This window comes from Rhinopithecus roxellana, chromosome 10 (genome assembly GCF_007565055.1).
Source record: "Rhinopithecus roxellana isolate Shanxi Qingling chromosome 10, ASM756505v1, whole genome shotgun sequence".
NCBI classification, from domain to species: domain Eukaryota; kingdom Metazoa; phylum Chordata; class Mammalia; order Primates; family Cercopithecidae; genus Rhinopithecus; species Rhinopithecus roxellana.
This window is the reverse complement of record NC_044558.1, coordinates 2,873,334-2,895,531: the sequence shown is the minus strand read 5'-3', so window position 1 is coordinate 2,895,531 and position 22,198 is coordinate 2,873,334. Positions and strand designations below refer to the sequence as shown.

Genomic DNA, 22,198 nt, shown 5'->3' with positions numbered 1-22,198 from the left:
GAGGAGGCGGGAGGAGGAGGCCCCAGGTTTTTAACTCTTTGTAGTCCAGTCACCAGCACAGGAGTCCCAGATCTGGCTGCCTTGCGCCCCCAACCCACCAATCCGACCACTCCCAACTAAACACCAAGGGGCAATAAGCCCCTTCCCCGCATCACTAGCCTTTCCCAAATGGAACACAGCAGTGAAAAGACCCGGAGTTTGGGCGTCAAATTCTCTGGGTTCCAGTTCAGAATGCTTAGCTTCTTAGCTGGGTGGTCTCGGACATACAACTGAATCTCTCTGGGTCTGTTTTCCAATTCGCAGAGTGGAGATAACCTGTCTCCTGGGGTTCCTGCAAGGATTTGTTCAGACAGGAGAGATAGAGGTAAGTGTCTGACACATGATAGGTACTCCATGTCCCTTAGTAATCCTCCCCTTTACTCCAGAGTTCTTCTCCAGCCTCCTAGTCTCCCTCTTTCTTGGGAATTTACCGATCCAATCCAAACCTCAAAGTCAGTCCTAACCCTCGTTCTCTGCCCTGACTGGGTCCTTGCTACTTCTCACCCCAGGTCTCATCCAGTCGCTGCCTGGCCAGGTCCCCCCACCCTGCCCCACTGTTGATCCTGGCTCTGCCACCAATCATGGGACATCAGGCAACTCCTCTCCTAAGCCTCTGTTGGTTCCTCATTTATTAAATAGGGGTAACAATGCCTGCCCACCTACATGGGGGAAAGTGATACCGGGAGCAGGGAGCATCAATGAGACATATCCACGAAGCTGCTGTGGAAATAAAGATATCTCCATCAGGTGTTCCTAGTATATTCCCAGTGCCCTTTTCCTAAATATTCCAATACATCAATTATAACTAACCTTAGAGATCATCTACTACAACCCCTTAGGCTTTTTATTTCTTCATTTGCTCGTTTTTCATTTTTGTTTTTGTTTTGAGGGTCCGCTCTGTTTCCCAGGCTGGAGTGCAGTGGTACCATCACAGCACACTGCAGCCTCGGCCTCCCAGGCTCAAGTAATTCTCCCACCTCAGCCTTCCAAGTAGCTGGGACTATAGGTGCATACCACCATGCCTGGGTAATTTTTGTTCTTTTTGTAGAGACAGGGTCTCACCATGTTACACAGGCTGGTCTTGAACTCCTGGGCCCAAGCGATCTGCCCACCTCAGCCTCCCAAAGATCTAGGATTACAGGTGTGAGCCTCCATGCCCGGCCAACCCCTTGGTTTTATAGAGGAGAAAACTGAGGTCCAGAAACCCAATGTGCCAGGAGGCAGAGCCAACCGAGAACCCCAGACTCCTGACTCTCAGTCCAAGGGCCGTTTTGGTTATGAGAGACACACTGCCACTTTTTCTGTCACTGAGTCAGACCCCACATCCTGACTCTGGTTACTTCATGCCATCCCCATTGATGCAGACATCTCCCAAGAGAATCCTACAACAAAGGTACAGCATTTACCCAACTATCTTCTTGGTACAATGACCTTCCCTACACCCGCCCAATGGCCTTCAGCTGCTGAGGCAGCTAGAAATGCAGGGAGACAGAGAAGAGGGAAGCTCTAGGGCTTTGGAACTTGAAATCAGAGCTTCTGACCCCTTCTCCCTCTGAGATGACCTCCCAGCCCCAAGTCTACCGTCCCCTGGCTCTTCCGGGCTTCACTTCTGTGATCCGTAGATGAGAATGGAGCTTCCGTGTCCCTCACTGCTGGGGGAGCTGACTTTACTCCATCCCATCATCCAGCTTCTGGAGAACTGTCGGGTTGAAAGTGGTTTCAGAAAGGAAGCAGCTCACCACCATCACAAAGGTAGACCTTGGGAACAGTAGAAGCGAACCCAAAGTGGAGTTCTTGAAGGAGCAGGGGCCTTAGAATCAAGTGCAAGTTTTCAGTATGAAGCAGTGAGAAGAACCTCAGTCTGCTCATCTAAAAAATGGGAAACCTGCTGGTACCCTTCACAGAACTGGCTTGATGCTTAAATCAAGCATATAAAGTGTTTAGCAAGTGTTTGCCTTATATTAAGCATTTAATAAGTGGTAGCAATTATTATTATTGTTTTTGAAATAGGAGCTTGCTCTGTCACCCAGGCTAAAGTGCAATGGTACAATCACAGCTCACCTAACCTAGCCTCCCACCTCAGCCTTCCGAGTGGCTAAGACTACCATCGCACATCACTATGCCCAGCTAGTTGTATTAATGATTAATAACAACTTCAGAAGGATAAGTGATACAGGGGAGTGTGGTATGGGAGAGGGCGGCAAAAAAAAAAAAAAAAAAAAAAAGGCAGAGTGCAGTGGCTCATGCCTGTAATCTCAGCACTTTGGGAGGTTGAGGCGGGCGAATCACAAGGTCAGGAGTTCGAGACCAACCTGACCAACATGGTGAATCCCTGTGTCTACTAAAAATACAAAAATTAGCCAGGCATGGTGGCCCGTGCCTGTAATCCCAGCTACTCATGAGGCTGAGGCAGGAGAATTCCTTGAACCCAGGAGGCAGAGGTTGCAGTGAGCCGAGATCCTGCCACTGCACTCCAGCCTGGCCGACAGAGCGAGACTCTGTATCAAAAAAAGAAACCAACTTCAATGTCCTTTTTTTTTTTTTTTTGAGATAGAGTTTCACTCTTGTTGCCCAGGCTGAAGTGCAGTGGCACAATCTCGGCTCACTGCAAGCTGGGCCTTCCAGGTTCACGCCATTCTTCTGCCTCAGCCTTCCAAGTAGCTGGGACTACAGGCACCCACCACTACGCCTGGCTAAATTTTTTTTTTTTTTTTTTTTTGAGACAGAGTCTCACTCTGTCACCCAGGCTGGAGTGCAGTGGCACGATCTAGGCTCACTGCCAGCTCCGCCTCCTGGGTTCACGCCATTCTCCTGCCTCAGCCTCCCGAGTAGCTGGGACTACAGGCGCCCACCACCACGCCCGGCTAGTTTTTTGTATTTTTAGTAGAGACGGGGTTTCACCGTGTTAGCCAGGATGGTCTTGATCTCCTGACCTCATGATCCGCCCACCTCGACCTCCCAAAGTGCTGGGATTATGGGCTTGAGTCACCGTGCCCGGCCTGGCTAAGTTTTTTTGTATTTTTAGTAGAGACAGGGTTTCACCGTGTTAGCCAGGATGGTCTCGATCTCCTGACCTTGTGATCCACCTGCCTCCGCCTCCCAAAGTGCTGGGATTACGGGTGTGAGCCACTGCACCCGACCTTTTTTTTCTGATAGAGTTTGACTCTTGTTGCCCAGGCCGAAGTGCAGTGGCGCAATCTTGGCTCACTACAACCTCCGCCTCCCAGGTTCAAGCAATTCTCCTGCCTCAGCCTCCCAAGTAGCTGGGATTATAAGCATGTGCCATCACGCCCGGCTAATTTTTTGTATTTAGGAGAGATGGGGTTGCTCCATGTTAGCTAGGCTAGTCTTGAACTCCTGACTTCAGGTAACACCCACCTCAACCTCCCAAAGTGCTGGGATTACAGGCGTGAGCCTCCGCACCCGACCTCAGTGTCCTATTTTTAATGTTAAAAGGTATTTCTAATAGTCTGTGCAAAGTGCCAAAGCCGTGACACATAGCCTGCCACAAAAGGAGAATATTGTTCAATATTTAGGATAAATGCTTATTTACTCAACAACTTTACAACTTTGACATATGTCGTATTATATTTTTCAATAAAATTTTGTTTAGAAAAAAAGAAAAGATGGTGAGAAGTGGGTGGATCTAGGAATATGAAAAGCCAACACGTTTTGTGGAGGAGGTGAGAATGAGACCGTCATCCCTCCAGGGATAGAAAAAAATCATGGTCAGAGGAGATGGAGAAACAGGAAAGGGGCAGACTGGGGATGACAGAATTGGCTGTTTGGGTTTGTAGAGCAAAGGATGAAGAAAACAGCTACATGGAGCAGTGACCTTCCTCCCCCATCATGTCTCTCTCACACACACACACACACACACACACACAGGCACATGCTTAACCCAAAGGGTCACTGAACTCTAAGTCCAGGTGACGTGGGTTCTAGCCCCAGACCTGCCACGTGTCACAGGGTGGCAGGGTGCGTCATAGAAAGGGAACTGGGTTCATGGCTAGTTCTATAAGAATTATGAAGTTCAGCAAGTCACTTCAACCACTAAGCCTGATAAGGAAAATGAGTCAACTTGAACCCTTTTATCGCTAAGAGCCTGATTCCAACTCCTAACCCCAGGATCCAGGAGTAACCCCTAGACAAGCGAATGGAGATAAGGAGACAGCTCCGGGGGAAAAAAAAGCAGGAGGCAAGAGAAGCAGGAGTCTAGGGGAGCTGACTGTAGTCCTCCTGCAGGTCCTCCTGCCCCAGCCAGAGGAGAGGGCGCTGGGGCCTAGGCGGGCCAAGGCTGAGGCTGAGGGGCAGACAAGGGCAGTCTGCACCTGAGGGCTCTGACGGAGGAGACTGCTGAAGCAACACCATTTCCCCTTCATCAGCTCAAGTCTAGGAAAGGGAAGTTGACAGTCGCCACACCGTATTAGGTCATGACCCTGTCTACCTTCCTACCCCTGTCACCAGCTCCTTCTCCTCCTTCCCCAAGGTCTTCCCTCTTTGGCTCCTTGGAACAGGAAGGCTGCAATTAAGATGAATGAGACTAAGGTGGCAGGGACAGAATCCCCAAAGATGGTGAGAAAGGGTCACTTCTGGAGTCCAGATCTTATGCTGGAGTGGGGGAGAAACCAGGGTCAGAGAGCTGGAATTCCACTCGCACATCCTTCAGCCCCTCCCTGGACCTCAGTCTCTCCTTTACTAAAGCTGGGCGGATTCCTTGTGCCCCTCTCTGCAATCATGTACCAATAAGACCACATAAGGCTTTGCATTTCCAGGAGAAACTGGCCTGAGCCTCATCATCCTCCACCACCACCAGGCAGCTGATGGGAGGCAGGCAGATGAGGGTTCATTGCCTCCAGGTGGTAAGTGGGACTCAGCAAATGCAGTGGTGGGGGTGGGGAGGTTAGTGATGATGGTGACTAAAGGAGAGAAGGAAAAGGAGGTTCAGACACTGGAGAGGGCAAGTCTCCCCAAACACTGCGAGGTAGGTCCCTTGAAGGGCAGCACCATGTCTTCCCCCTTCCACCCTAACATGGAAGACGCTCATGGGCACACAGCAGACACTCAGCAATGCCCATGGGCACACAGCAGACGCTCAGCAACGCCCATGGAGGAATTCACCAGACCGTTTGTCCCTCTTAAGACCCCGTGAAGCACGATCACTTCCGTGGTGCAGCCAAGGGCCATGGGAGTGTGTACCCTCCCCCAGCCCCATGACCACCCAGAAGCTTGGGTGGTGACTTGTATCCACTCCCTACCCGCTTCAAGATGCCCCATCCAGCTCTCCAGACATTCCTTTATGCAACCAACATTTATTGAGCATCTGCCTACTTGCTTCAAGCAGGATGATGGGCTAGACATGGAGCATACATAAACCGGCAAGACTCAGTCCCTGACCACAAGGCCCTCACAGTCCAGTTGGGGAGGCAGACACAAACGGAGAAGAAAGTATGGTGCAACAGCAACACTCCAGCAGATGTTATAATGTGCTGCGGGAGCCCAGGAGAAAGGGGAGTGATCGATTTTTGGCAAGACAAGATGTGGCAGAAGCCTTTACAAAAGTAATGGCGTCTGAGCAGGGTTCTGAGGGATGCATAGGAGTTCTCCGGCAGACGGCTGGGGAAGCTTTCAAGCTGAGGAAATATCTCGAGCAGACATGTAGAGGGATGAAAGACACAGGAGGAAATATCTCGAGCAGACATGTAGAGGGATGAAAGACACAGGACAGAAGCGCCGGAACATGGCTCTGTGAGGGCACGGGCATGAGACTAGAGGAGCCCTGGAGCAGCCTTTACTTACACGGGTCTGCTCCGGCCCTGGCCCTCAGGAGTCAGGGAAGGGGAATTGCCTAAGTAATAAAGGGGGCTTTTGGGTGGGGTTTCCCACCCAAGTTCAAGATGAGGAGCAGACATCTGTGTTACTGGAGAGCAGTGTGGCCAGGTCAATCAGGGGCTGGCTTCAGCCGTCGCTAGGCAGGAAACCCGTGCATGCCTGTGTGTACCGTTGGTTGTGTTTTGTCCTGGTCATCAGCCATTTTTTTTTTTTTTTTTTTGAGACGGAGTCTGGCTCTGTCACCCAGGCTGGAGTGCGGTGGCCAGATCTCAGCTCACTGCAAGCTCCGCCTCCCGGGTTTATGCCATTCTCCCGCCTCCGCCTCCCAAGTAGCTGGGACTACAGGCGCCCGCCTCGTCGCCCAGCTAGTTTTTTTTGTATTCTTTAGTAGAGATGGGGTTTCACCGTATTAGCCAGGGTGGTCTCGATCTCCTGACCTTGTGATCCGCCCGTCTCGGCCTCCCAAAGTGCTGGGATTACAGGCTTGAGCCACCGCGCCCGGCCAGCCATTTCTTAGGAAAGTTCCTTGTCAAAGCTCCAAGTTTGGCTTGGCTGATCCAAGGGAAAAGGAGACTTAGCTGCAGTTGGGTGGGGAAACCAGAGTGTTCAGAGGCCGTACCAAGGGGTACAGAGCCGGAGCCAAGGCACTTCTGGGCAGCTTCATCGGCCACTGTTCTTGGAGCAACTTCCTGAGCCCCTTACCCATCTGGCTTCCCCTCCACACATCAAAGGCAGTTTGGGCGGCTCTGGGAGGAAGCCCTCCACATCCTTCAATCTTGCCAAGGGCAGCACCCTCCCACCAGGGGAGCATCTGCCTTGGTGCGAGGAACCTCTCCTTCTCTCTCAGGGCCCCCCCAGAGGATAGGCGGAGGAGCTGGCCCCTGCGGAGCCCCCTGGAGATGGGCAGGGGCCCAGGGTGGCATAGGCAGGGGGAGGGGCTGTCAAGGCTGGGGACGGAGCAGGGCCTAGCTGGGACAAGTACAGAGGTGTGGGGTGGGGGCAGAAGTGGGAAGGCGGGGAGGATGCCTGGGTGGAGGCCACCTCCTGAGCACCCCTGTCCCCTCGGCCTGGAGACCAGTATCGGCTTCGGAACCTTCGGAGCAGCATAAGGAACGTGATGACCAGCAGGTCAAAGATGAGTTCGGCCATCTCCACCACAGACAGCACTGAGGAGCCGAACCACAGGCTCCACTGGCTGCCCAGGTTGGACAGGAGGGTGACCATCTGTGAGAGAAGAGGTACATTGACGATGGGACAGAGGGTTCTGGATGGACTCTGGCAGAGGAGCCCCCATTCCTCCTCACCAAGCTATCTCCCTTCATCCTCGAGGACCCCTGAGTCCTGTCAGCCTCTCGGCAGCCCCCTGGGCTCCTTGTCTCTGCTCCTGGCCAGCGTCACCCAGAGAAAACTGATAACTGGCCCACAGCAGGGGCAGCTGAAATGAGGGCATGGCTCAAGTGCCTTCACCCCAGCATCTAGCATGCCTGTTCCTCCCACCACCCCCAGAGACCTTATGCCCCGGCCGAGCTCCTTCTTCCAACCCTCCCGACCTCTCCCTTGACCCTCTTCTTTGGTGCCCCACCTTTGAGACCCAGAGCCTTCCGGTCCACAGACAACCTTTTGGTTTTCCCTGACAGCTGCCCTGCTAAGTAAGACCCTCAGAGCATCACAGGCTCCATCCAGGCACGACCTACCGTGACAGAGGGAGACTCAGAATTGGTTTTGTAGTTCAGCTCCTTGAAGAAGATGTTGACTTTGGCCACTCCATTTCTTAGGTGTGGGGCAGAGGGTGGGAAGAAATGGTAGAGGATGAAATTCCTGGACCTTCCTATAATCAACCATATGGATCTCTCTTCCTAGGTCTATTTTCCCTCCCAAAGACTCCTTTCTTGTGGCTGGGACCCGGGCGGGACTCACCTCTTGTTGTTGATGGTGTAGTTGTTCTGTCGCGATAGCATCTCGAAGACCCATTCCTAGGAAAGAATGGGGCTGTCATCAAGGTCCATACGCTTCAGGCTTACAGGGGTAAGTTGTATCAAACACACTCATACACATAATACCCAGAGAAGGCCACAGCATTACACGGGCATACACATCCCCCACCCGTCGCTTCCCCACACTCTACCTGGGATGTCACCGAGGGCCATCGTGAGTAACCAGCCGAGAGCTGGTAGCTGGTCACACTGGGGATGGAGAAAGGTGTTCAGTGTTGGGGCAGAGTTCTCCCACTTGAAGGCTTGGCTGGGTAACCTGTATTCTTCCCAACCTGCACCCGGGGAAGGGACACTAACCTGCATGGCTTCCGGCACTTGGTGAAACAGCCCAGGTGGTCTGAGGAGAAGTCAGCCTGGAGCTTATAGTAGCAGTAGCCTGTGGGTACAGAGAGATGCCTGTTCTCCTAGGGCACCTCAACTTTCTCTACCCCACACCCAAGAGGTCTCCCAAGATCCCTGGGTACCCACTTTACAAGAGCATTATTTAGCATTATAATGATGTCCTATGAGTGGCAGTACCAAGAAGTACCAAATGTTTAAGAAATTAAGCTAGGCCAGGGACAGTGGCTCAGCTCTTTGGGAGGCTGAGGTGGGAGGGTCGTTAGAGGCCAGGAGTTCAAGGTTGCAAGTGAGCTATGAGTGTGCCTTTGTACTCCAACCCTGGCAACAGAGTGAGACCTTGTCTCTAAAAAAAAAAATTAAAAATAAATTAATTTTTTTTTCTTTTTTTTTAGATGGAGTCTCGTTCTGTTGCCCAGGCTAGAGTACAGTGGCATGATCACAGCTCACTGCAAGTTCCACCTCCCGGGTTCACACCATTCTCCTGCTTCAGCCTCCCAAGTAGCTGGGACTACAGGTGCCCGCCACCACGCCCAGATAATTTTTTGTATTTTTAGTAGAGACGGGGTTTCACTGTGTTAGCCAGGATGGTCTCGATCTCCTGACCTCATGATCCACCCGCCTTGGCCTCCCAAAGTGCTGGGATTACAGGCGCGAGCAACTGCACCCGGCCTAAAAAATAAATTAAGAAAGAAAGAATATAAGCTAAGTCAGGGGAAAAACAAAACAAAACAAAACAAAACAGGATACGCCAGTGTAAGGAAATATACACTATGGACAAAAACTAAAACGCCATGAAGAAAAATGGGAACAAAAATTGTATAAGAATAAGGGAACTATGCCACAATAAGATAACACTTCATGCCCATTAAGATGCCTATTATTTAAAAAAAGACAATACACCAGGCGCGGTGGCTCATGCCTGTAATACCAACACTATGGGAGGCTGAGGCAGGTGGATCACCTGAGGTCAGGAATTCGAGACCAGCCTGGCCAACATGGTGAAATCCAGTCTCTACTGAAAATACAAAAATTAGCCAGGTGTGGTGGTGCACACCTGTAATCCCCAGCTACTTGGGAGGCTGAGGCAGGAGAATTGCTTGAACCCAGGAGGTAGAGGTTGTATTGAGCCAAGATTGTGCCACTGCACTCCAGCCTGGGCAACAGAGTGAGAGTCTTCTCAAAAATTAAATTAAATTAAATTTAAATTTAAAAAGACAATAACAAGAACTGGCAAGATGTAGAGAAACTGAAAACCTCATATATTGCTGCTAGGGATGTACAATGGTGATGTCACTTTGGAAAACAGCCTGGCAGCTCCTCAAAAAATGTTAAACATAGATTACCGAATGACCCAGCAATTCCACTCCTAGGTATATACACAAGAAAATGGAAAACGTGTGTCCACACAAAAACTTGTACACAAATGCTCACAGCAGCATTATTCACAGTAACCAAAAAGTGGCAACAACACAAATGTCCACTAACTGAAAAATGGGTAAACAAAGTGTGGTCTATCCATACAAGGGAGTGTTGTTATTCAACCATATAAAGGAATGAGGCACTGCTATTGCTACAACATGGATGAAACTTGAAAATATTATGCTAAGTGAAATAAGGCAGACACGAAGGTCACACACTCTAAGATTCTGTCTGTATGAAAGATTCAGAATGGCCGGACATGGTGGCTCACACTTGTAATTCCAGCACTTTGGGAGGCCGAGGCAGGTGGATCACCTGAGGTCAGGAGTTGAAGACCAACCTGACCAATATGGTGAAACCCCCTCTCTACAAAAAAATATAAAAATTAGCCTGGCATGGTGGCATGCACCTGTAGTCCCAGGTACTTGGGAGGCTGAGACAGGAGAATTGCTTGAACCTGAGAGGCGGAGGTTGCAGTGAGCCGAGACTGCGCCACTGCACTCCAGTCTGGGCGACAGAGGGAGACTCTGTCTCTGAAAAAAAAAAAAAAAAGATTCAGAATGGGCAAATCCATAGAGGAAGAAAGAATCGTGGTTGCCCAAGGGCTGGCAGTGGTGGAGGAGGGGAGGGAAGCTTGGGATTTGCTAATGAGTACAAGGTTTATCTATTTATTTTTTTGAGACAGGGTCTCACTCCATTGCCCAGGCTGGAGTGCAGTGGCCTGATCATGGCTCACTGCAGCCTCGACCTCCTGGGCTCAGGTGATTCTCCCACCTCAGCCTCCCAAGTGGCTGGGACTATAGGTTTGCACCACCATGCCCAGCTAATTTTTCTAAAGACAGGGTTTCACCATGTTGCCCAGGTTGGTGTCGAACTCCTGGGCTCAAGTGATCTGCCCACCTTGGCCTCTCAAAATGCTGGGATTACAGGCATGAACCACCATGCCCGGCCTGAGTGAGTACAAAGTTTCTTTTGGGAACACTAAAAATATTCCAAAATTGATGGTGGTGATGATTGCACAACTCTGGGACTATACTGAAAACCTAAAACTAAAAACTAAAATTTGACTAAAATGAAGCTGTACGCTTTAAATGAGTGAATCGTATGGGATATAAATTATCTCAATAAAGCTATTACCAAAAAAATAAAAATAAAAATAATGGAACTGCAGATTCCCCTCCTCCCCTATTTCCCAAATTCTAAGTAAGGTTATTTTGTCATTATTGCTACTTTTAGTTCCTCAGTCCGAACTCCTTCTTCATTTCTGACCCAAATCCCTACCAGGGTTGGAGATCTTTAGGAAGAAGGGGAAGCAGCTGGTCCTCTTCTCCGGGGAAGTAAGCCCTAGGAAACGCAGCAGACTGTGTTTTTAGCCTTGCTTCCTCTCTCATCCTCACAACTTCTCAGCAATCTATATTGTTATTTTTCACTCACAGATGTGCAAACCCACGACGTAGAAATAATTATTTGAGGGGAAGGAGAAATCCCGGGTGGCATCCCCTCTGTCCCTGTCCTGTATACCCTGGGACATGTCACATCCTCCCCCTGGACCTCAATTTGCTCATCTGAGAAAGGAGGTGAGGCCAGATGGCCTTTGGGTTTCCCCCAGTTCTGATGTGCTACACTCCTCTAAGGTCAGAGAGACAGGAACCAGGAGGCCACGACTGGAAAGTCCAGGCAGAAGAGAACTGCAGAGCCAGCCCAGGGAAGGACAGAAGTAGAAAAGTCACCACAGACAGAAACAAGGTAGGGATGGACGCTGAACTCTCGGGTGAGACAATCCGCTGCCTTTGAGACCTCCGTGTCTCCAGTGTCTGCTACCATGTCACCTCCTGTGATGGCCCTCGGCCCACCCTGTGGGACAGCTGGGCCCAGGGGAGAGCCCTGGGAGGAGGAACTGCAGGGGGAGCAGGCCAGTTGTGCCAGGAAAGAGCATGCACTCCAGGAATGCAAACCCTTGCAGCTTCCATATTTTATTTTTGTGATTTTCTTTCTCTCTCAGCTTCCTGGCACACAACTTCCCTGCCAAACAACTCAGCTGTAGTCGAAAGAGATTTGTCTACTCCTATACCAGGATAAGGAGGAGATTCCAAGGTGCTTCAAACTTTATTGATTGTGCCCTTGTTCAGGTAAAAAAAAAAAAAAAAAAAAATATTAAATAAGCAGGTCCAATACATGTATTTGATTTATAAATTACATACCTCTACTGTTGAATGGAGACAGTATGTCCATTCTAAAGCACATAAGATGGAAAATGTGAAGGAACGAGACAGACCCATGTAACTTCTAATATTTTCTTCCTGCGCCCCAGGGAAGTGTTGTGTACCCCACTTAGCCCCTCCGGAGCCTGCCCAGCTAAGCACCCTGGGCACTGAGCAGGCAAGCTGTGGGCAGCGCGTGCACTGAAACCTCAGCAGCCAGTGAGGAGTGGCTGGAGGTTTTCTCGGGTGCCCTTCTTCCTTCTGCTGCAGGTTGTTGTAAATGGGACAGTTCCTTGACAAACACACAAAGGCCAAAACAGAGAGACTGCAACACTGAGAGGGAGGAACGAAATAGAAGAGAGAGGGAGGCCGAGGCAGGCAGATCATGAGGTCAGGAGATCGAGACCATCCTGGCTAACACAGTGAAACCCCATCTCTACTAAAAATACAAAAAAATTAGCCGTGGTGGCGGGCGCCTGTAGTCCCAGATACTTGGAAGGCTGAGGCAGGAGAATGGCATGAACCCAGGAGGTGGAGTTTGCAGTGAGCTGAGATTGCACCACTGCACTCCAGCCTGGGCGACAGAGTGAGACTCCATCTCAAAAAAAAAAAAAAAAAGAGAGAGAGAAAGAGAGACTGAGGGAGAGGGAAACTGACAGAGGCAGAGACTAAAGGTTGAAGAACAAGAGCAAGGGAGGATTCATCCCAGCAGGTGCGATGTCATCCCAGCAGGTGGGATGTCATCCCAGCCAGAAGTCATCCCCACAAACAGGGGACTGAGAGGAAGAAGCGCCTCAGGGAGTACTGGGGTCAGTGGGGCAGGGCAGGGGCTCCCTGGAGTCTCACCCCAGGAACTGTGCTTCCTGTAGTCACAGTACTCCACGTTCTGGGGCCGTGGATAGAAGATATAGGCACAGCCACACTCCTTGATCATGTTCTCCTGGAAGCAGGAGTGAATACACACCTGGAAGGGAGGAGGGTGGAGAGGAGAGGGGGTTCGGGACTGAACTCAGCAGTTCTCTGCACAGAGCCTCCATCCTCTTTCCACCACTCCCCAGTTTCCCTCTCTCTCACACACACACAATCCCTGCAGCTTTGCAGGACCAGCCAGGGCAGGCCTGGGAGGGGCTGCCACAGAATCAGGTTGGGCCTCACCTGCTGCGTGTACTTTGAAGGGTAAAGGTTCTTGACAGGGACATCACTGCCATTCTTGGTGCAGTCGCCATAGTCGCCCCCAAGTCTGTCCAGGGCTTCCTATGAACCCACATACACCAAGAGATCAGAGGACAGAGCAAGTGCCTCCAGGTTCTCTGCCTTCCCTCAGTTCCAGGTTGTATCTCACACCTGCCAGCCCCTCCTACCAGCCTCACCCTCTCAATACATGCCTCCAGCCACCTCATGCCCACCCACTGCTCATTTCAAGGCCAGTGGGCCCAGAGCATCCCCAGAAATCCTCAGCATGCCCTGAATGCCTTCTCAGCACTTGTCCCCCAAAGTCCACCCTGCAGGGCCTTACTTCCCAGTGCCAGCCCCTCTGCCCCTCATTCCTGCTCCTGAAGACCTCCACATGCTCAAGGCCCACCCCACACACTCTCCCTCCACAGCCTCCCATGCCTTCCCCCTGCCCCTCTGCAATCTGAGGCTCTCCTTCCAGGCCTCCCAGTCAGCATCCTTGCCTTCCTCATGCTGATGGAGGTCTCCACGCCAGGCCGCAAGTTAAAGCCACCATCATCCATAAAGGCAGGTTCATCCTGCCCGTGCACCATTACCCGGGCCCCAGTCACTGTGGACAGCAGGGGAATGAAGTCATTCTGCTCTGTGCGCAGCATCAGGGACAGACCTAGGGGTGCAGAGAGAGCAGAGTTGGCAGAGGCAGGAATCCTGGAGAAGAGTTAGAAGATGGAAATCCACTCTCCCTTCCTTGCCCAGTCTCCAACACTGCAAGAGGGGCAAGTTCAGGAAGACCCGCAAAGGGACCTGGCAACCCACAGGCTGGAATCTGGAGGCAGGAGGAAGACCTGGGACAGGATTCCTCTCATGCCTGGAACAGACTATGTGGCACCTGTTGGGGAGAGAGAGCACAGAGGACCCCTCCCAGCAGTTCTAGGAGGTGAGCTCCAGGTAAGTACACGGGAGTGGCTGAGGCAGAGGGCACCATGGAGCAAGTGGGGAGTTGCTCACCATTGTTGACTCCAGGCATGGAAGACATCCAGAGGTTAGAGTTGTTCTTGTCATTGAAAGTATAGCAGTTTCCATACATCGGGTGGTGGAAGTGAGAGTAATTCCTTATCAGGAAAGAGAGAGTAGGGTCAGAGAGGAAAGTGTAGGTGGTCCAGGGAGCAGGGAGATGAGGCAGAGAGAATTCTCCACTCCCTTCAACTCCTACAGGACTTGGGCTTTCAGAGTCATTTGTTTCCTGATCACCTACCATGGCACAATGCTGAGAGCTTCACTCACACTCCCTCAGTCACTCCAACCAACAGCCTGTGAGAGTCTCATCCTCATCTCACAGAGGAGGAAGCTAAGGCTCAGAGAGCTCAAACAGCTGGCCCAAGGTCCCATTGCGATGATGAGCCTGGGGGTTCACACCTAAGTCATCTACCTTCTAGCCCAGGCTCCTCTCACCAGGCCATCTGGGCTCACTGGCCTTGACTTCCGTGCTGCCTTTTAACTTCTCTCTTGTTGCACTACAAAGATTCTTGCATGTCCCTAACTGCCCATGTGTCTAAATGTTAGTTCCCCATTGAATCATGAGCTCCTTGATGACAGGAGCCACATCTCATTCATCTCTGTGTCATCTCTGGGTTAGCTGCATGGTTCCTGTCATCTAGGAGATAGAGGAGATGATTAATAAATAGTTGTTGAGTGAGGAATGAACGAATGAATGAATGAATGAAGTGGGGAGGTGGAGGGGAGCAGGGTTAACGGAGAAACTGTGAGCAGTGGTGGGCACGGAGCTGAGGGGAGGACGATTAGTACCAAGTGTTTCCGGGCAGCCTCTTGCATCGGCATGTCTCAGAATGGTAGGTCCAAAACTCATCTGTGACAGGTGTGGGGACAGAGAGAAAGCAATCACAGAGGCATCACGGCTGCAAGAGGACTGCAATTTCACAGCAAACCACAGGTTCCAGAACAGGGAGGCTGTGTGGGGTAAAGCACAGCACGGGTGCCACACAGCGCAGAGAGGATCTGTGTTCTGCTACCCTGCCATCTTGGAGCTAGCGACGGGAGCAGGGCAAAGAGAGAAAGGGGATTTCAGCCAGTGAGCAGCAGAGGAGGAATAAAGAGAAGAGGGAGAAGAGGCTGGCCAGAGATGAGGAGTGGGGGTTCTGGTTGTACGGCCTTGAGCAAGTCATTGTTTCTAAGCTTATTCTCCTCCTCTGTAAAATGTAGGATGGTTCTGTGAAATGAGGAGATTGGAACCAGATGATCCAGGATATTCCATTGGCCTTGAAGAACAAAGGCACAGAGGCATGACATACTGGTGCCCATTCTAGGAGGTACTGCCAAGTCAGCACTTCTACAGCCCAGGCTAGATGCAGGGAAGGACTGAAGGAGAGGCTACAGAAGTGGCCAGTCCTGAAGTCTGGTGAGCCCTTTGCACACAGAGAGGGGACAAGCACAATGTGGTGGGTGCCGCCCCCATGGAAAGCAGGCACAGGTTTGATCAGCAGGTGAGGTGGAGCAACATGGATGGATTTTAAAGCATAGAACTTCGTTGAAATAAATAAATAAAAAGTGGCGGGGCACAGTGGCTCACACCTGTAATTCCAACACTTTGGGAGGAGGCTGAGGCGGGTGGATCAGTTGAAGTCAGAAGTTCGAGACCAGCCTGGCCAACATGGTGAAACCCCGTCTCTACCAAAAATACAAAAATTAGCCAGGTGTGGTGGCAGGCGTCTATTATCTCAGCTACTTGGGAGGCTGAGGCAGAAGAACCGTGTGAACTTGGGAGGTTCAGTGAACTGAGATTGCACCACTGCACTCTACAGTGAGACTCTGTCTCAAAAACTAAAAAAAAAGAGGTGAAATGGGATCTATAACACAATACCATTTATGTACATTAAATACAGATTTTGCAAAAACACATAGAGATACACACTAAGCACATTAATATAGTGGCCTATGAGAATCAGTATAATGTGGTGGTTAAGAGCACAGACTCAGCCGGGAGCGGTGGCTCATGCCTATAATCTCAGAACTTTGGGAGGCCGAGGCGGGTGGGGTCACCTGAGGTCAGGAGTTTGAGACCAGCCTGGCCAACATGGTGAAACCCCATCTCTACTAAAAATACAAAATTAGCCGGGCATAGTGGCGCATGCCTGTAATCCCAGCTATTCAGAAGGCTGAGGCAGGAGAATCACTTGAACTTGGGAGGCAGAGGTTGTGGTGAGCCAAGATTGCGCCATTGCACTCCACACTCCAGCCTGGCCAGTAAGAGCGAAACTCCTTCTCCAAAAAAAAAAAAAAAAAAAAAAAGAGCACAGACTCCAGAATTAAATTCCTTGTATTTGAATCCTGGGGCTCTAACAAGTATTAGATGTGGGACCAAACAAGTTACTTAATCTCTCTGTACCTCAGTTTCCTCAGCTGTAAAATGGGGATAATAAAAATATCAACCTCACAGGGGCATCGAGCATGAAATTATGCTTAGAATGGTGTTTAGCCTTAGTAAGAGCTGTATTAGCTCACTAGTACAATTACAGGGATTCATTAAGATGGCTAAAGTCGAAAAGACAGAAAACAACATGAGGAGGATGTAGAGAATTTAGAATCTTCATACATTGCTGGGCCGGGCGCGGTGGCTCAAGCCTGTAATCCCAGCACTTTGGGAGGCTGAGACGGGCGGATCACGAGGTCAGGAGATCGAGACCATCCTGGCTAACACGGTGAAACCCCGTCTCCACTAAAAAATACAAAAAACTAGCCGGGCTTGGTGGCGGGCGCCTGTAGTCCCAGCTACTTGGGAGGCTGAGGCAGGACAATGGCGTGAACCCGGGAGGCGGAGCTTGCAGTGAGCCGAGATCGCGCCACTGCACTCCAGCCTGGGCGACAGAGTGAGACTCCATCTCGGAAAAAAAACAAAAAGAGTCTTCATACATTGCTGTTGGGAATGTTAAATGGTACAGCTGTTTGGAAAAGTCTCGCAGTTCCTCAGAATGTTAAATATAGAGTTACCACATGACCCCGCAGTTCCACTCGTAGGTGAACACCCAAGAGTAATACAGACATAGATCCATACAAAAACATGTACAGGAACGTTCACAGCAGCATTATTCATAACAGCCAAAAAGTAGAAACAATCCAAATGTCCATCAACTGAGAATGGATAAGCAAAAATGTGGGCCGGGTGTGGTGGCTCACGCCTATAATCCCAGCACTTTGGGAGGCCGAGGCAGGAGAATGGCTTGAGCTCAGGAGTTAGAGATCAGCCTGGGCAACATAGTGAGAGCTAGTCTCCACTAAAATTAAAAAAAAAATAGCTGGGCATGGTGGCCTGAGCCTGTAGTCCCAGCTACTTGGGAGGCTGAATCAGGAAAATCGTTTCAGTCCAGGAAATCAAGCCTGCGGTGAGGTCTGATCGTGCCACTGTACTCCAGCCTGAGTGACTGAGTGAGAACCTGTCTCAAAAAAAAAAAAAAAAAAAAAAAAAAAGTGGTATATCTACACAATGTAATAGTATTCAGCCATAAAAATGAAGTTCTGATCCAGCTACAACATGGATAAGTTTTGAAAACGTTATGCTAAATGAAAGAGGCCACTCACAAAAGGCCACATATTGTAAGATTCCATTTATGTGAAACGTCCACCATAGGCAATCCATAGAGACAGAAAGCGGAAGAGTGGCTCTCAGGGCTTGGAGGAGGGGAGAAAATGGGGAAGAACTGCTAATGGGTACAGGGTTTCTTTTTGGGGTGAGGAAAATGTTCTAAAAACAGGTCGTGGTGGCCGGGCGCGGTGGCTCACGCCTGTAATCCCAGCACTTTGGGGGCCAAGGCGGGCGGATCACGAGGTCAGGAGATCAAGACCATCCTGGCTAACACAGTGAAACCCCATCTCTACTAAAAATACAAAAAAAATTAGCCGGGTGTGGTGGCGGGCACCTGTAGTCCCAGCTACTCAGGAGGCTGAGGCAGGAGAATGGCGTGAACCAGGGAGGCGGAGCTTGCAGTGAGCCGAGATCGCGCCACTGTATTCCAGCCTGGGCGACGAAGCGAGACTCTGTCTCAAAAAAACAAAATAAACAAAAAAAAAAACAGGTCGTGGTAATGGTTACACAACTCCAAATATATGAAAAATCACTAAATTATACATATTAAAAGGATACATTTATGGTAAGTAAATTATATGTCAATAAAAGTGTTATTTAAAAAAGATTATAGGGTAGGGGAAAAGGGTGTAGTTATGGGGGAAGAGAGTGGTGAGAAAGCCATGATAAGGAGCTCCAGCTTGATGCTGGAGGCCATGAGAGACACTGAAGGATTTTAAACAGCAGGATACAGTTTGGATGTTTGTCTCCTCCAAATCTCATGTTGAAATGTGATCCCCAATGTTGGAGGTGATCCTAGTGGGAGGTGTTTGGGTCACAGGGGCGGGCCCCTGTTGAATGGCTTGGTGCCCTCCTTGCAGTAATGAGTGAATTCTCACACTATTAATTAGTTCAAGAGCCTGGTCTCTCTCTCTTGCCCCCTCTCCTCCCCTTCCACCATGGGTAAAAGTTTCCTGGGGCCTCCCCAGAAGCTGAGCAGATGCCGGTGCCACGCTTGTACAATCTGCAGAACCCTGAGCCAATTAAACCTCTTTTCTTTATAAATTACCCAGACTCAGATATTCCTTTTTTTTTTTTTTTTTTTTCAGATGGAGTCTCGCTCTGTTGCCCAGGCTGGAGTGCAGTGGTGCGATCTCAGCTCACTGCAACCTCCACCTCTTGGGTTCAAGCGATCCTCCTGGCTCAGCCTCCTGAGTAGCTGAGGCCACAGGTGCGTGCCACCACACCTGGCTAATTTTTATATTTTCAGTAGACACAGGGTTTCACCACGTTGGTCGGGCTGATCTCTAACTCCTGACCTCAGGTGATCCGCCCATCTCAGTCTCCCAAAGTGCTGGGATTACAGGCATGAGCCACCACGCCTGGTGAGATATTCCTTTATAGCAACACAAAATGGACTAACACACAGGACTAACTGGAATAGTTACGTGTGGTGATGTGAAGTAAGGATGAAGTACAAAGATTCCTGTGGTTGCAGAAGGAAGGGATGATTTGGAGGCAGAAGAACACAGTAGGGTGGAGGGGTGGGTATAACAACCCAGGCGAGAAATGAGGCTCTGAGCTGATCTAAGTGCCTAAGTGCCAAGACAAAGATGAACCATGGATTTTCTGCTGATGGGGAGGCAGGCACACAGAGCAAAGGGAGGGCAGCAGATGAGGGCATAGGAAAAGCACAGGTGCCCGAGTGATGGTTAGATGATCCTGGTGGCAGGTGTGGGCTGACTCAGGCTTAGGCGTTGCTACCATCTTACTTCCCAGCTGGTAGTTTCTGTCCGCAAACAAACAAAAAGACTAAAGACGGAACAAAATTGTGTACTGGGCAGAGTGTGTGTGAAGGGTGAGAAGTGACACCGTGCCCTGTGGCCATTCTTCAGCAACAGGGGAGGGGACGCCCCCTGTAGAATGGAGCTAGGCGGAGGCGGGGAGATGGCTCCAGAAAATCAATGAGCAGGAGAAGGAGGAGGCAGGGGAGGAGGAGGCCAGAGGTTACAGAAAGGGACCCCCCTTGCCTCAGCCTCTCCCAGCCATCAGAGAACCTGCAGCTGCTATGAGCTCACTGCAAGGACATTATAACAGGGGTCCTCACAGAATGAATGCCTGAGGGGCAGTGGGGTGGGAAGAATCCTTAGCCAGGGCCGGCCCATTCCCAAGGGCAAGTCACTTCACCTGTTTGAGTACAAGAGTAATGAAACCCATCATTTACCGCAGTCTGTAAAGTGCCCTCACGTTTGTATCTCGCACTTGCTGCAGCTCTTGAGGTGAGTGTTATCGTCATCATCTTCACCACTTGAGTAAAAGTGCCAAAGGGGCACGGATTATATAGTTTTTCCTTTGATGTAGCCCAAATGCCTAGAACAGTGACTGGCACATAGCCCAGATAGTCAAAACTATTTGTTGAATGAATATTGAATGAATCTCATTTTTTGTTTTACTTCCATTTTGCAATCAAAGAAATAGGCTCTGAAGAATGATATGATACATCCAGAGTCACCTGGCCAGGAACTGACAGAGCTAGAGTGGGAGTCCCTCAACCCATGCCACTCCACCTCACTACTACTGCCAGCCTCAGCTCGGGGAGCAGAGTATGGGACAGACGACCTCCTACGCCCTTTTGAGCTTTGATGCTAGGGAGAAAAGGGTCTTAGAAAGACCAAGACACTGTCCAGGCGCAGGGGCTCACGCCTGTCATCCCAGCACTTTGGGAGGCCAAGGCGGGCAGATCACCTGAGGTCGGGAGTCGGAGACCAGCCTGACCAACATGGAGAAACCCTGTCTCTACTAAAAATACAAAAAATTAGCCGGGCGTTGTGGTGGATGACTGTAATCCCAGCTACTCGGGAGGCTGAGGCAGGAGAATCACTCGAACCCGGGAGGTGGAGGTTGCAGTGAGCTGAGATCGCGCCATTGCACTCCAGCCTGAGCAACAAGAGTGAAACTCCATCTCAAAAAAAAAAAAAAAAAAAAAAAAAAAAAAAAAAAAAAGGGCCGGGCGCGGTGGCTCAATCCCAGCACTTTGGGAGGCCAAGATGGGCGGATCACGAAGTCAGGAGATCGAGACCATCCTGGCTAACACGGTGAAACCTCGTCTCTACTAAAAAGACAAAAAACTAGCCGGGCGAAGTGGCGGGCGCCTGTAGTCCCAGCTACTCCGGAGGCTGAGGCAGGAGAATGGCGTGAACCCGGGAGGCGGAGCTTGCAGTGAGCTGAGATCCGGCCACTGCACTCCAGCCCGGGCGACACAGCAAGACTCTGTCTCAAAAAAAAAAAAAAAAAAAAAGAAGACCCAAGACCCATGCTTCCAGCCTTTGGTTTAGGTCCCAGTCTTCTCAAGGCATCCTGTGAGGCCGTTTCCCTCAGATCCACCAGTGCAGGGAGCAGCAGGAGTTCACAGGGCACTCTCTGGGGCAGGGTGTGGACCCGAAGCCAGTGCTTCCCCCTGGCCTGCTGGCACTGGCATTTTTTTAGTCCACAAGCATTTCCTGGGCCCTGCCCATGCAGGGCGTGAGGCTGACCCAGGGAAGGGGACCCCGCGGAGAGCAAGGAGCCAGGCAAGACTGACTCACGCCTGGTTGCAGGAGACCTGGTTGAAGCGGCAGGCGAAGATGAAGTTGCCCAGTGTGTCCTCCTCCAGGGATGGCAGAGTCTCCGGCAGCCTCGACAGGATGTTGATGTAGTGGAAGCGGTACCACTCCCTCACTGCATCCACTCCTGATGAGTATGTCTGGTAGAAGCAGTCTGATTTGTTCTGGTTGCACTGGACACAGAGACCAGAGTCAGAGAGAAAACGCAGCCCGGGATAAGCCCCTTGGCAGGGCCAAGGGCCAAGAATGAGTGATCTGGGGTTCTGAGGACTGATGGACGGCGGCCGGAAGCCAGGAGCGGGGAAAGACAGAAGTGGAAGAGAAGCAGAAGTCCCCAGGAGCATGGACCAGGAGAGCATGGGGTTAAGGGAGTTGCAGGCCAGGAAGGAGACCAGCAGCTGCACACACACGGTTTGGGTTCATTTCTACCTCCCCTGCCGGGGAGGCGCAGGGAGGAGCAAGACTTTCCCTCCCATTTCACTGATGGGAAGACTGAGGGATCAACAGATTTGTCCCAGCAAGAGCTGGGACTAGAACCAGTCCACTCTTACTAGTGGGAACCTCCCTGTCTCCTTTCCTTGGGTCCTCCCTCCCTCCCTCTCTCTCTTTCTTTTCTTTTCTTTCTTTCTTTTTTTTTTTTTTGAGACGGAGTCTCGCTCTGTCACCCGGGCTGGAGTGCTGTGGCCGGATCTCAGCTCACTGCAAGCTCCGCCTCCCGGGTTCACGCCATTCTCCTGCCTCAGCCTCCCGGGTAGCTGGGACTACAGGCGCCGCTACCTCGCCCGGCTAGTTTTTTGTAGTTTTTAGTAGAGACGGGGTTTCACCGTGTTAGCCAGGATGGTCTCGATCTCCTGACCTCGTGATCCGCCCGTCTTGGCCTCCCAAAGTGCTGGGATTACAGGCGTGAGCCACCACGCCCGGCCTTTTTTTTTTTTTTTTTTTTGAGACGGAGTCTCGCTCTGTCGCCCAGGCTGGAGTGCAGTGGCGCGATCTCGGCTCACTGCAAGCTCCGCCTCCCGG

General features: G+C 50.8%; 1 protein-coding gene across 4 annotated transcripts in view; it reads right to left on the bottom strand.

Moving 5' to 3' along the window:
* Nucleotides 1–6,255: 6,255 nt before the first annotated feature.
* SCNN1A (sodium channel epithelial 1 alpha subunit) overlaps nucleotides 6,256–22,198 on the bottom strand; it is a 33,809-nt gene continuing 17,866 nt past the window's right edge. For all 4 annotated transcript variants that reach the window (XM_010385962.2, XM_010385963.2, XM_030939071.1 and 1 more), the window contains 10 exons: nucleotides 21,161–21,351; nucleotides 14,009–14,112; nucleotides 13,504–13,667; nucleotides 12,983–13,081; nucleotides 12,674–12,791; nucleotides 8,163–8,241; nucleotides 7,997–8,054; nucleotides 7,789–7,844; nucleotides 7,566–7,641; nucleotides 6,256–7,095 (listed from right to left, as the gene is read on the bottom strand). In XM_010385962.2, coding sequence (XP_010384264.1) covers nucleotides 6,715–7,095; nucleotides 7,566–7,641; nucleotides 7,789–7,844; nucleotides 7,997–8,054; nucleotides 8,163–8,241; nucleotides 12,674–12,791; nucleotides 12,983–13,081; nucleotides 13,504–13,667; nucleotides 14,009–14,112; nucleotides 21,161–21,351 — 1,326 coding nt within the window. In that variant the 3' untranslated portion in view covers nucleotides 6,256–6,714. The remainder of the gene's footprint in view (nucleotides 7,096–7,565; nucleotides 7,642–7,788; nucleotides 7,845–7,996; nucleotides 8,055–8,162; nucleotides 8,242–12,673; nucleotides 12,792–12,982; nucleotides 13,082–13,503; nucleotides 13,668–14,008; nucleotides 14,113–21,160; nucleotides 21,352–22,198) is intronic.